Here is a 14,695-nt window from a genome sequence, read left to right as displayed (position 1 = left end):
GTCCGCTATCTTTTCCGCCATCTTGTCCGCCATCTTGGCCGCCATTTTGTCCGCCATCTTGTCCGCCATCTTGTCCGCCATCTTGGCCGCCATATTGGCCGCCATCTTGTTCGCCATCTTGGCCGCCATCTTGTCCGCCATCTTGTGTCCGCCATCTTGGCCGCCATCTTGTCCACCATCTTGTCCGCCATCTTGTCCGCCATCTTGTCCGCCATCTTGGCCGCCATCTTGTCCGCCATCTTGTCCGCCATCTTGTGTCCGCCATCTTGTGTCCGCCATCTTGTCCGCCATATTGGCCGCCATCTTGTCCGCCATCTTGGCCGCCATCTTGGCCGCCATCTTGTGTCCGCCATCTTGTCCGCCATCTTGTCCGCCATCTTGGCCGCCATCTTGTCCGCCATCTTGTCCGCCATCTTGTCCGCCATCTTGGCCGCCATCTTGGCCGCCATCTTGTCCGCCATCTTGGCCACAATTTTTGATGGGAAGGTAGGGAGGGGGATGGAAGATGTTACCTCTTGAACAACATGCTCTCCTGGTATCGGAAATCGGAAAACAGCTGGTTTGTATGAAAAGTTAGTGTATAAACATTGCATACCTTACGGCGGAAATTTGGTTGCAAAGATAGTGTATGTTTATTGCATACCTTACGGCGGAAAATTGGTTGCAAAGTTAGTGTATAAACATTGCATACCTTCCGGCGCGGTACCAGGTGCTACCTCTACCGTGCATGCTCTCCTGGTACTATACATTCGAAAACTGGTAGTTTTCGAAGAAATTTTGCTCCACCAACGGGAAGGTTAGTGTTTAAACATTGCATACTTTTCGGCGGTTTTCGACCAAAATTGCTGCAAAATTTTACTCGACCAACGGGAAAGTTAGTGTTTAAATATTGCATACCTTTCGGCGGTTTTCGACCAAAATTGCTGCAAAATTTTACTCGACCAACGGGAAAGTTAGTGTTTAAACATTGCATACCTTTCGGCGGTTTTCGACCAAAATTGCTGTACATTGTGCTTCCTCTTCCGTGGATGCTTTCCTGGTATCGGAAATCGGAAAACAGATGGTTTTGTATGGAATTTCGTACCAACCGACGGAAAGTTTTAGCGAGATGAAGGATGCTTTCCGTTTTATTGATATTACTTATTAGCGATCGTTCTCACGTGTTTGATAGTATGCAATAGCAATTGTGATATGCAAATTTGTCCCAAGCTGCAGATGTTACCTCTGGAAAAACATGCTCTCCTGGTATCGGAAATCTGAAAACAATTGTGTGCGCGGCAACGGTATAGTGGTTTTCACAGTTGCCCAGTTGATTTGGTCATTGGACAAATTTGTCAACTCTCGAGGCCCTGCACATATTAATGTGAATTTCGATCGTTCGATTAAATTTCGCTTATTAAATTTGATGCTCCAATTTTAGGTCGGTTGTCCGTGCGTAAAAAAATACAAGAATTTCTGGGCCGATCTCTTCGCTCATTGTGAAGACACTTGCGATCATTTCGTCACATTTACACTTATTCATTTACATCAGTATGAAACACACTATATGCTCCTCAGGCACAATTTGATAGTCAGTAGCAAATTATAGGGATACAACACCACAAAGCACTCACTAATTTTTCTCAAACAAACTGAGTTTTCAATGCAAAAAAACGAAACCGCTTTCAGCACGCACGACAATGTTTTAGCAAGACTACTATGATAGGTTCTTCACTGAAAACATCGTTTTTATATCAATGCATACTTGATTTCTTCAAGTATCTTTTTTCGTGTTCTATTTTTAATTTAGATCATCGATTTCGCAGTGATGATTTTCAACCGTATGGATTTAGAATTGGAAATTTTAAAACAATTTCAGTCTAACAACGATGCAAATGTTACCGAGATTACAACAATGTAGTTTGAACAGTATTCTACACGGGGATATGATGAAGTGTTTGGACAGTTTGGGATGGGTGGACATAAGCTGAACCTACAACCCAGCTTCGAATAAGTAATAATCAAGACAGACAGAAATGGTATTCCAAGAACCACGAGGTATGAAATATCAAACGGAAAAGAGAGTTCTAATGGTTGTGTCGGTTATAACATCATTACCGGCTTGCAAACTTGCACAAATTGTGACAATCGAAATAATAAACACTATACTCCACCACAATACTGTTACACAACATGCAGGTAGGACATTTTCACGGTTCAATCGGGGAGAGAAAACAATACCACACCACGAGTATCGCAATGGCAATAGCTTGCGAATATTGCGGAAGTGAAAACAGCGCATGGTTTCTATTCTAGCATCTAACGGTAGGATCATTTACGATAAGATGAAAAAATCCCGTTCAAGAAATGGAATACATGAATAGGTTGAAGTAAAAGGGCATATAAGGGTTCACGGGGCGGCCAGATGGTGTATTGGTAGCGCAATCGGTCTGCACAAAACAGGACCACGGAAAAATTTCATTTGGACCACCAAACCTCCGTACGCAGCACTGACTATCCTACGGATAAATAAAGTAAAAATAAAAATAGAAATGGTAGGCTTAAACATCCTAAAGATGTCGTGCCGATAAAGAAGAAGGAGTTGGAATACACTGCATACTTCACTTGCGTAGCGGTGTAACCGGGCCGATATAGCTAATCAAATAAAAAAAAAATATCTAACCGAGGATATATAAAATCTAAGGATATTTTCGATCAATTTTAATCTACCTTTTTAATTAGATTTTGTGCAATAAATTAACTCTGCTGCTATATTTCCAAAAATCGCACAATCGGCACAAGTTGTTTGGGGCCCCCAAAACGGCGAGGCCCTAGGCGACCGCCTCCTCCGCCTACCGTTTGATCCGCCGCTGCGAATTGTATACATTTAGGCGCGATCGTTCGTTTCGTTCGTTCGTTATTTCAATAATACTGATTATCTTTTGTTTTGCCTAGCACACATACATCTGCGCTACAACAAGAACGAATCCTTTGTGTTCTGCAATCCTCCAGCTGTCTTTCTGCCGGTAACCGGCCAGATTTGCAAGACTAATTGCTTCATCCATCAATCTATGCGCTCAACCAAGCGCCCAGCACTAACCCATACGACAATGGAACAACACACAACTGTCGCACCACAGGCAAGAAACTTTTCTTTATTAGCATCAGGGCGATCTGTTTCTTTTTGCCTTTGGCTCAAAGAAAGAACTAAGCGCACAGTCGTACAGGCGAGATTCTGCTTCCGGCCACCGGTTCAGAAGCATTCGCGCATAACGTCGCCCACAACGGGGCCATCGTTAGGAGTGAGCAATTACGAATTTCATGCGTCACTTATCAAAAGTCCCGACACACCGAAAGCCTGTCGTCGTTTGTTGTCATTTTTTTCCATCCTCTCCCGCATGTCGCTTTGCCCCACCGACCTGCTGCCAACGCAGTGTCCTAGTGCATATCTCAATCCGGGTGACGGGTGTAGCATTATTCCCTGCAACATACGTACGTACTCCACATTATGCTCGCATTCGGGGACGGGATTATACGACGTTCCTCGTGGCTGCACGACATGAATCACTTCGATCAGGCATGTCACATGACTTCCGGGACGTTCTGGGGTGGAAAGGAAAAGATGGAAGGCTACCAGAACGCACTGTTACGCACCGCGTTGCGCTGTTTTGGAAAGAGATCTTTGTGGGAGAGCTATTGACAGCAGAACGAAGATGGAGGGTGCTTTATCGAAGCGATAACCCGCTAGTAGTTGTCTGTTAAACAGACACATCACGTAAAAGCAACCCAATTTATGATCCAATAATAAGCAGGTGACGCCGAACACCGATGGAGGTTAGGCGAAAATTTATGGTCGCAGTTTCGCGGAAAATTGAGGCTTGCCCGGGACACACAGCAATCATCTTCTAGAAGAGAGAGGCATTCTTGAAGTGTATATTCGATCCATAAAACAGTGTTTTTTTCCTTCTTTCGGATATGTTTCGTAACATTACACAGCATAAAGGACCGAGCATGATGTACTGCTGATAGGTTCATTTGTAGTCTTCGGTAAAAGATCCTTACTCGCAACACTTTACGCTCTACTCCGCTCGGCAGGGCGATAAAAGGTGGGTGAGAACTCATCAAAATAAGTGTACCACACCAGGTGAGAATGTACTGCCGTGCATGCCCTACAAACTACGAAACCCCTCAATCAAGCACGTACAAAAGCCAACCCACACCAACGGTTACCACTTTACGTACGATACCTTCGGGAAGGGTGTGTACTTCTCGCCGATATCTTTTTCATTTGACCCCGTTCGTCGGGGGCTAATAGGCAGTTTAAATGTTTTGTTAAAATCTAACGCGATTATCTGTTGCAGATAGCAGTGCCACTAGGGTCATAAAACATTCTGCTGTGGCTAGAGGGGTTAGAACATGCTGGGGTTTATCCTGCCAAAGGATACGCGGTTTTCATTTTGTTGCTTTTCCACCCTACGCTTGATGAATGTTTTGTATGTTTAGATGAGTTGGTGGTTTGGCTGACGAAACACGTCCCGTTTCTAATCGTGGACGGGAACGCAAAGGGGCTCATGATTTCGTGATAAGTGTCAATAAAGCGATCCGATATAATGGGGCTGTAGTATTCACTTACGAACTACCATATTTTTATCTTCCGTCAAACGGTACAGGAGCTTCTTCTACATGGAAAATCAGCTGCTTCAAGCGGTTGAGAAGATGAGAAACGGTCCCTTAATGTTTTTTGAAAATAGTATTGTTCTTAGACGATCAATCCTAATTTATATACTAATTTTTAAAAAATTAGACACCAGTTTTTCTTAAATAAGAATACATAAAGAAAAGTGAATAAACACTAACCATTAAGCATTCAATTGGCTTTGTTGCAATTTCCCAATCAACAAAGTAATGAAAAGCTATTTTTGGACATGATTTATTGGATTTCCTCACATTTGCCATGTGGAAAGCGGTGCAGCTGTGATAAAAATAAACCACCGAAACAAATTTTCGTCTTACCAACATTTATGGTTCTCTTCCAGTCGGCAATGCAATGCTTTTTTCATTCACTGTCCGTCATTCGGCAGAAAACGAAGTAACACTGGACACTTTCGCTTCCAGTGCTAATGGTTGGTGCTTGCTCACGCAAACGATTGCATTGCGCTTTGCGTTGGATAGCTTCCATACACTCACCACCACCAACGGCTGGAGACCGGGACTGGAGTTTAGTAAAGACTTCAATGCGATCGTACAGCCAAACCTCAGTCACCAAAATGCAACCCTTCCTGGCGGCTGTACTGCGGCTGTGCGTCGGACTGCTGAAGGTTTGGTTGAACCGTGTTTGGCTCCAGCTGAGTCCACCCTCGGTAAACACCTGTACCGTTACGATCGGGCCGGGTAAGGTGCGCGGTCTAACGCGTGTGACGGAGGGTGGCACACATTACCATCAATTCAAGGGCATTCCCTATGCCGTGCCTCCAGTAGGTGATCTACGCTTTAAGGTGAGTGATCGTTGCTGTGCGTTGACAGCGAAGTGAAACGATTGTTTTGATGACAGAGCCGTTTCGTAACCCTGTCTTCAACAGCCTCCCGTACCACTGGAAACATTTCAAAAGCCCGTGCTGGAGTGTTTCGTAGAGGGCAGCAAGTGTTTGCAGTACGATCAAATTCTTAACGTGCTGGTTGGTTCCGAGGATGGGTTATTTCTTAACGTTTACACGCCCAAAGCGATTGGGGAAAACTGTTCCGGACTACCCGTGATGGTATACCTTCACGGTGGGGGGTTCCTGAGTGGTAGTGGAGACTCGTTCCTGTACGATCCATGTTACTTTATGGAGCAGGGTGTGGTGATCGTCACGTTCAACTATCGGCTCGGGCCGCTCGGATTTCTAAGCTTCCCTGAGGCCGGTGTTGAAGGAAATGCTGGACTGAAAGATCAGTTGTTGGTGTTACAGTGGATCCAGCAGAACATTGGCCCGTTCGGAGGTGATCCGACCAATGTTACACTGTTTGGAGAAAGTGCAGGTGCTAAGGCGGCGTATCTGCACTATCTTTCCCCTGTTTCCAGGTACGTGTCAATGATATTTGTTCATCAAGAGCAAGATTGATGAATACGTTTAATTTTTTAGGAAATACTTCCATCGAGTGATCTGTCAAAGTGGTGTCGCTTGTTCCGACTTCGCCCTGCAAGTCGATCCAAGCGCAAAGGCACGCAAGCTAGCGAAGTGTATGGGCTATCACGGCTCCACTGATAGCGAGACTCTCGGTAAGATGTTGTTCATATTTAAAACTATCCTCACTTTTAATTTCGTGTCTCTGTCTTCACAGATGTGCTCTTGAAAGCACCAGCAAAGACACTATTCAAACACCAACTAGAAACGCTATCAGACGACGAACGAAAGCAAGAACTACAGTTTCCATTCCGTCCCGTCGTAGAAGGTGATCATCCGGATGCTATCGTCGTTCAACATCCTCTGGACGCTCTGCAAACTGAACTCGAACCTCCCATTCCCTTGATTACCGGGTGTAACAGTGGCGAAGGTATGGTCGCACTGGTAAAAGCTCAGAAGCATCTTAACGAATACAATCTCCACCCGGAACGGTTACTCCCTCCCATGCTGCACCTGCCACCAGGCGTCAATGCAAATGAGTTGGGCAAGAAAGTTAAACAATTCTACTTCCAAACACGACCAATCGGCGATGATACTCTGCCGGCGCTGATGGACGTCCTGTCAGACAATGAGTACATCACCGCAACAGTAACCGCAGCCGAACTGGTGGCGAAATATCAACCAAAGGTGAAACATTACTGCTACTACTTCACGCACGATGGTCGGTTGGGGAATATTAAGAACCTGCTGAATATGACTCATCTTCCGGGGGTCTGTCATGGGGATGATGTTTTCTACATGTTCCATTCGGCCCTTAATGCTACACTGCCGGAAGATGCAGATGAAACGTTCGTTCGTAAAGCGTTCGTGAGAATGTGGTGCAATTTCGCTCACCAAGGAGACCCTACGCCGGAAAGCGGTGACCGATCATCCGGATTGACACGCTGGGATCCTGTAGAACCATGCGGGAAGGATTACTTCCGGTTGCGATGTCTGCAGATTGATACGAGCTTGAAGATGGTACCGAATCCATTCCTAAAACGGACCGCTTTTTGGAGAGATCTGTTCCGGACGTACGGATATGGCTCAAGAATGTTACCAGAGTGAGATTGGGACAGTTATGGTGTATCTGAATCTTCAGACGGTTTGATCTCGGAAGTATTACTATCCACTCTTTTAGTCTCTTCGCTGTCGCGTTCTAAGTCGCGGATGTGTTGAATAAGTATTGATCACGCATGCGGCTTATCGTGAGCTATGTTACCAAACTTTAACTCACGACATCGTGTTGGCACTCGAATAAAACATTCCTAAGTCCATCTCTAGTACGCAAAGCATTCCTCTTTCTTTATTAGTGTTATCTCTGGGAGTAATTGCAAAATAAATTGTTCATATCACATGTTCTGGTGTGAAGAATCTGGTCTAATTGTATCTGCCAGTATACTACCACGTACCTCCATAGAGCCCGAAGCTGACGAAGCATTTATTTTAATTCATCCCATCGTCACACTTGGATCGCTGTGAGTTTGTACTCTGAACCCGATGGGGCCCCCCTCTCTGCCCTTCCAAACGGGGATTGCAACGGCGTCACAAATTGCCACAGTAACCGGTTGGACGCAAAACAACTGCGTGCGGCAAGTAAAGATAGCTAATCGCCTGGCTTGGTGAAATCACTCGTTCATGCGCTTCCTCCCCCAGGGACAACATGCTACGGCGCTTCGTCCACAATGTCTCGGGACTGGATCGGTACGGGGTCTGTTCAATGAAGCACTACCAGTGCTCCCGTGATAAGATACTGTGGCTCCCGATGTGTTGTACAACATATACGGCAGTGTTCATGTATGTGTCCCTCTCCCCGGCAGCGCTGCGAACGTTGTCAATACGTTCGCGCGCAAAGACGCGGATTTTTCGCGATTAGTTCTACTTTACCGCGCACACGGAACTGATCCGATCGTTGCCGGGTTTCGTGGATTGGTGTTTGAACGTTTTGTAGGTAAAAAAAAGGTACGATGTTAACCAGGGCACGTGTTCTGTTCGATTTTGTCAGTACGCTGTTACGCATTGCGTGCGGATTGCTTCTATTCGTGGTGCAACACAAATGGATACGTTTCTGGCCACCGTCCGTTCGTCCAGTGGTTAGTGTGAAGCAGGGTAAGGTTCGAGGCGTTACCTCGACCTTGCCGAATGGGGGCCAGTTCCATTACTTCAAGGGCATCCCGTACGCTGAGCCACCGGTTGGGAAGCTACGCTTCAGGCCACCGGTTGCTCTGGAACGGTTCCGCAAACCTGTCGTTGATTGTTACGCTGAGCGGGCCAATGGAGTGCAGAAAGATTTCTTCTCACCGGTTGTCAGTGGTGTCGAATCGTGCCTCTACCTAAACGTGTTTACACCCCGACTACCCGGCGAAGCCGACACAACCAAAGGAGTTCCTCGGCTACCAGTGATGGTGTACATCCATGGCGGTGGCTTCATGAGCGGCAGTGGTAGCAGTCTGTTCTACAATCCGGAATACTTCATCCAACAGGATGTGGTCATCGTCACCATCAACTATCGGCTCGGGCCGCTCGGATTTCTCTGCCTTCCGTCCGCGGGCATCCCGGGAAATGCGGGCATCAAAGATCAGGTACGGTGTCGTGAAGCGCATGAAATGGAAAGTGTCAACGAATAATAACCGTTACGGGGTTGTTTGTTTTCCCACCGATAGCTGCTCGCACTGAAATGGGTAAATGAAAACATTGCTCAGTTCGGTGGCAATCCGGATAATGTAACATTGTTTGGCGAAAGTGCCGGCAGCATGTCGACATATTTACACTACCTATCGCCGAACTCGAGGTAAGCGTTCGCCAATCGACACGATGACTAAGTATTTGCATGAAGCATCGGTTATCGCCACTATCGCCCGACGTGTTTAACCTTTGGCGCTTGTGTGTGGGATTTTTTTAGGAAGTACATCCATCGAGCGATATGCCAGAGTGGTGTGGCCGTTACGGACTCGTTCTTTCAGGTGGAGCCGGAAGTGAAGGCACGCAAACTGGCGCGATTTTTCGGCTACACCGGTGACACCGATCAGGGCGTGCTTGGTGAGTATGGAGATGTATTATGTCTAGCTGCCGGTTGGTGAGATCTTCGATAAACTGTTTGATAAGATGGCTTTAGTGATGGCTGATAGTATGGCTTTACTAACATAACGTAGATTTTCAAGATATGTCACATGAAAAAGTCTAAGAAATAATGTTTCATTTTAATGTAAGGTAGAAAAGATCCTAGAGTGATCATACATTGGTTTCAACTGAAAGACTCATCGGTTGAAAGAGTACATCATTTCTAAAGATGTTAACGAGACAGCCAATACAACAGCAAAACAATTAACCTTTATTACGTCCATTTGAAGTCGACAATCTCTTTTGAAGTCTATGCTCGTTCGCCAATGTTCAGGCTCTCTCATTGTGTTAGGTTGATAAATGATCGTTTGAAGATCCTCTAGCAGTGCCACTACAAATTGTAACAAAAAAATGGAAACATCACTCACCGACGCGTGTCACGTGTTTTGTTAGCGTCCGCAACCATTAATCAGTGGCCTCCCTTTTACTTCTCCAGAAACACTCGAAAAGGTGCCAGCAGCGGAACTGGCGAAACACCAAAACGAAGCGATCAGCGAGGCAGAGAAGCTGCTGGCCCTAATTTTTATCTTCCGCCCGGTGATCGAACAGCGCCAGACAGATGACAGTATCATAACGCAACACCCTAGGGATATCCTAAAGTCCTACGATACGCTGCGAATGCCATTGATGGAAGGATGCAATGATGGCGAAGGTATTTTGGCCCTGCGCACCTTGGGCAAACGATGGAAGTCGTTCGGTAAGACACCGGAACGGTTCGTGCCGGTGTTGTTGGGCAGGTCCCCTGAGCTGGACCGAGGTGTCGTAGGACGCGAGATCCAGCAGTTCTACTTTGGTGATCGTCCCGTAAGCGAACGCACGATCGATAATATGCGCGATGTCATGTCCGATAACACGTTCATCACAAACTCGGTCACCAGTGCCGAATGGTTGGCAAAGTTTCAGCCCAATGCGCCCCACTTTCACTATCGCTTCACGTATGATGGTCAGTTTAGTTTACTCAAACGCATCTTTATGCTTTCCAACGTGCGCGGCGCTTGCCATGGCGATGATACGCTGTATATGTTCAAGTACGTTATCTTAAATCCGAACAAGATCGGTGTAGTTTCATGGTGGTCTTGCTATAACCATTCCCAAATGTTTCATCCACAGTCCTGGCTTCCTGCCGAAACTGCCCGCAAATAGCCCCGAGTGTCGTGTGCGAGACATCTTCATTGCTCTCTGGACCAGTTTCGCAAAGTATGGCGATCCAACCCGTGACGTGCCCTCCGATTTGGTACCGGTGCGGTGGGAACCAGTTCGAAAGATTGCACGCGATTCGGATGACTTCCAGCTGGACTGTCTAGAGATTAACACCGTACCGCGAATGGTACGAAACCCGGGCGGAGGGCGGATACAGTTGTGGCGAGGTCTGTTGAAAAAGTATCGTTCCGGCTATCTGTAACGCGAAGTTCATCCAACGTGCCAGTAGGGTGTCAACTTTTTTGGGGATACACGGTGATATTAACAGCGAGGTGCTAATTCGTGTAAAACAGCTCACCAAATAAATGTCTGGTGTGAAATTATATAACAAGCTGGCCTTTTTTTTACGTTCTGCTATTATTCAAATATTTATCTAACTGTTCGTATATTTCTTTGTTGGCGCATATATTGGCGCATTATTTGACGCGGTTTAAAACAAATCAATCACAAATGCATGTCACACAGAATGTTTTAAACGTTTTGCTATTTCAGCTGATTTTTTAAATCAGCATCATTTTTAAGAGATATTGTTAAAAGCGGTTTTACCCAAAGTAATGTAAAACTATAAAATGAATAAAGGTTGTTTATTTTTCTTCCACAAGGAACGTATACGAAGTTTTGTTAGATGAACTTTTAATATAACAAATATATTTCTTGAAGTGTTGTAGACAATCCACAAAACATACCCAATGCTCAAGCGCACATCGGTGTGTTTACGCACAGTGGAGCCACGGTGGCGTTGAACGGGCTGCATTTGTATGCGTTCAAGATTTGTTTTTTCAGCTCCCCACCCAAGAAATAAATTTCATTGCTGCCAGGGATGCTCAGGCCATCAAAGTGTAGTGTGTAAAATAATTAATAAGTAATAGTCATATAGAAAAACATAAAAAGAAATGTTTCTACAAACTATCCTGAACTAAACCTGGAGGCTTATCAATTTGCCTGTGGAATAAAGACCTTTAGATTATTATATTTAAAATGTACTCACAATCACGCAAATATTTGATTAAATGACTTAAGCAATTAGTAGTTGCTGAAACATAATGAACTTTGTATTTTGATTAGAATATTTACCTTTTTTAAATAAGCTATGTTTTTTGTTGAGGAAGACCATTATTTAATTCAATTTCGGATAAAATTACAGAAGCATTTCATTCATGCCTACGATATAAATATTTTTCCATTAAACTTCAGTATATTTTCCACACTCCCCTCACATTCGCATTCAAATTGTACAAAAACAAATGTACTATTTAAATTAATTTTTAAAAGGTCATTTATTCGGTTGAGTACCACTGCCGCGAACGCATTTTGAACGAAGCGCCACCATTCGCGGGACAAACAAATCTACCGTCTGTACACACCCTTCTCTAGGCGAGGGCCAGTCAGTCAGTCAGTCGGTCAGTGTGGTTTGTTTGTCCGTCAGTTTGTTGGTAAACTGCCAGCTGATCGGTCGCGGTCGAAGCAAGTGCGTGTGTACCCGTTCCACACCGAAGATCGCTCGTCTAATGCGTACATGCTTCGGTGCGTATACGCGAGATAGATTGGTACGATGGTGGAATGGAACAATTTGTGGCAGTACGTGCTAGCGGTGGTGCGATTAGGAAGAGGGGTCATCGCGTTCCTGTTGTATCATCTCCACGTGCGACTGCGTCCTCCACGGGACTGTCCGGTCGTCACCGTACGGCAGGGTCATCTGCGTGGTATTTCAGCCCGCCTTCCCAATGGCGCTCGTTACTATTACTTCAAGGGAGTGCCGTACGCAGAATCCCCAGTTGGGAAGCTACGCTTTAAGGCTCCAATTCCTTTGGAACGGTTCCGGAAACCTGTTCTGAACTGTTATGCGGAACGGAGCGACTTTATTCAGCTCGATTTCTTCTCTGGTTTTGTGTTTGGTTCGGAAAGTGGACTCTACTTGAATGTCTACACACCCCATCTTCCAGCGGATGGGGAAGAAACACCGAGCAAAGCAAACGGACTACCAGTGATGGTGTTTTTACACGGTGGAGGTTTCGTATGTGGAAGTGGTAGCAGTCTGTTCTACAATCCGGAGTACTTTTTGCAACGCGAAGTACTCGTCGTCACCATCAACTATCGCCTGGGTCCGTTTGGGTTTCTTTATCTCCCCGAAGCCGGCATCGAGGGAAACGCGGGTCTTAAAGATCAAGTAAGCGCTTCGTAGCGATTGGTTACGAAAATCTGACCTTCACGGGCACGGGATCATGCATTCCACATTTTTCTTTTCCTCTTCAGCTGATGGCACTCCGTTGGATCAATCAAAATATTACATGCTTCGGCGGCGATCCAACCAATGTAACGCTGTTCGGTGAAAGTGCTGGCAGTTTCTCGGCGTATCTGCACATGCTCTCACCTAACTCAAGGTATCTTTCGACCGGAACAACTTTCTCGATCGCGGTTTATAAGATCGTTGCTAACAAACTTTCCATCTCACGCAGGAAATATTTTCATCGAGTTATCTGCCAGAGTGGGGTCGTCTGCTCGAGCTCTTTTATGCAGGCAAACCCCCTAGAGATGGCCTTCAATCTGGCGCGTCATTTTGGGTACAGCGGAACAAGTCAACAGGGCGCGCTAGGTAGGTTTCAAGATGCATGGTTTTGTTTGTTTTGCTTCCAGGCATTTCGATTAAGGCACTTGATGCAAATTAGCTTTGAAACAGGTTCCTTTACGATGCAAAAAATGGATTCTCCTTATAATGACAGTTTGTAGATTAACCTGTTCAGTGGGGCAAACTTTTCCATGTATGCGTCGCTAACAACGAAAAACTACTCACAGTAAATGTAGGGATGCTAATATTTTTTGCATATAGTATCTTACTCAAAGTTAAGCAGTTTAATAGTTAACAATTTCTCAATTAACGTACCTATTCATACCTCTCTATGACACGTTTATTTTACAGAAACCCTGCAACAAGTTCCAGCAAAACTATTAGCCACTCACCAGCGTAAAGCCCTCGGAAAGGGTGCAGAAAAAAAGGCAGATCTTGTTTTCATCTTTCTCCCAGTCGTGGAGCAAGCGCTAACGGAGCACTCAATCATTCATCAAGCTCCAGAAGTGCTACTTAAATCGTATGACACACTCCGTATGCCCCTACTGGAGGGCTGCAACGATGCGGAAGGCATCCTCGGACTGTACATTTTACGAAGCAAGACGCACGCGGAAGACATACGACATCTTCCCGGTCGCTTGACGGCAAAGCTATTCCGTCATCTGACACCCACGGAGCGGACCGAGGTGACGAACAGGATACGCCAGTTTTACTTCTCCGACGAACCACCGTCCGCGTGGTCGACCGATCAGATCAAGCACCTGTTCACGGATGTGATCTTCATGATGGATTCCGCCATTAACGCCGAATGGTTGGCCAAATATCAGCCGAACCTTCGGCACTACCATTACCGCTTCACGTACGACGGTCGGTTTAGTTTGCTGAAGCGGTTGTTCTCCAGTGCGACCGTTACGGGTGCATGCCACGGTGACGATTTGATGTACATGTTCAAGTAAGTATCGACCGATCATTGCATTGCTTAACAGTCAGATACTAATGATCTTGCTTGGTTTCTCTATCACAGTCCTATGTTTTTACCAAACTTTACACCTTCAAGTGATGAATGTCGAGTGCGTGATAATTTCGTAGCACTGTGGACCAGTTTTGCCAAGCATGGAGATCCGTCAGTCGATTCGCGCGACGTGGTGGATGTGCAGTGGCACCCAGTAGGGAAAATTCCTCGCGATGGCTCGAAGAACTTCCAGCTCGACTGTCTCGAGATCAATGTGCAGCCGAAAATGCTGATCGATCCGTGCAGGGAACGAGCGTACTTTTGGCGAAAGCTACTAGAAACTCATCAAACGAGTCACTGTTGACAGCAGGAAGAACATTTTTGTGATAACCGGTGGTTTCGTAGCAGTTAGCGGAGTAAGGTAACTTCCAGACGTTAGAATAGCATCTAAGGCATTCAGTACATGACATTGGACAAACAGATATCAAATGTCTGACAATTTACGATAGCTCTACACTTTAAATAAGCAAAGCCTTTATGCAAGCTGGTACTTGTGGTAAAAATATACACTTTTTCTCAAATCATGCTCTTTCAGAACCTGTGCGTAAAAAATATGTCATTTTATTGCTTTAGATCACTCTTGTTCCCTGTTTCGTTCTATGTCCCATGACGTAAAACCTTTAGATAGAAGCTATATGCTATCGTATATACTTAGCACTCATTACATTGCTGTTC

At 45.5% G+C, this 14,695-nt stretch overlaps 2 protein-coding genes across 2 annotated transcripts; both read left to right on the top strand.

The window, feature by feature from the left end:
• Window positions 1-5,246: 5,246 nt before the first annotated feature.
• LOC128301171 (carboxylic ester hydrolase-like) lies at window positions 5,247-7,392 on the top strand. The gene is made up of 4 exons (XM_053037520.1): window positions 5,247-5,474; window positions 5,559-6,040; window positions 6,102-6,238; window positions 6,301-7,392. The coding sequence occupies exons 1-4, from the start codon at window positions 5,247-5,249 to the stop codon at window positions 7,188-7,190; spliced, it is 1,737 nt and encodes a 578-aa protein (XP_052893480.1). The 3' UTR covers window positions 7,191-7,392.
• Window positions 7,393-8,089: 697 nt separating this feature from the next.
• LOC128303096 (uncharacterized) lies at window positions 8,090-14,456 on the top strand. The gene is made up of 10 exons (XM_053039949.1): window positions 8,090-8,704; window positions 8,786-8,913; window positions 9,025-9,161; window positions 9,679-10,312; window positions 10,431-10,569; window positions 11,986-12,609; window positions 12,696-12,823; window positions 12,899-13,035; window positions 13,360-13,960; window positions 14,033-14,456. The coding sequence occupies exons 1-10, from the start codon at window positions 8,090-8,092 to the stop codon at window positions 14,322-14,324; spliced, it is 3,435 nt and encodes a 1,144-aa protein (XP_052895909.1). The 3' UTR covers window positions 14,325-14,456.
• Window positions 14,457-14,695: the final 239 nt, after the last annotated feature.

This window comes from Anopheles moucheti, chromosome 3 (assembly GCF_943734755.1).
Source record: "Anopheles moucheti chromosome 3, idAnoMoucSN_F20_07, whole genome shotgun sequence".
NCBI classification, from domain to species: Eukaryota; Metazoa; Arthropoda; class Insecta; order Diptera; family Culicidae; genus Anopheles; species Anopheles moucheti.
Note: the sequence above shows the minus strand (reverse complement) of the source record. Positions and strands in the feature narration are given on the sequence as shown.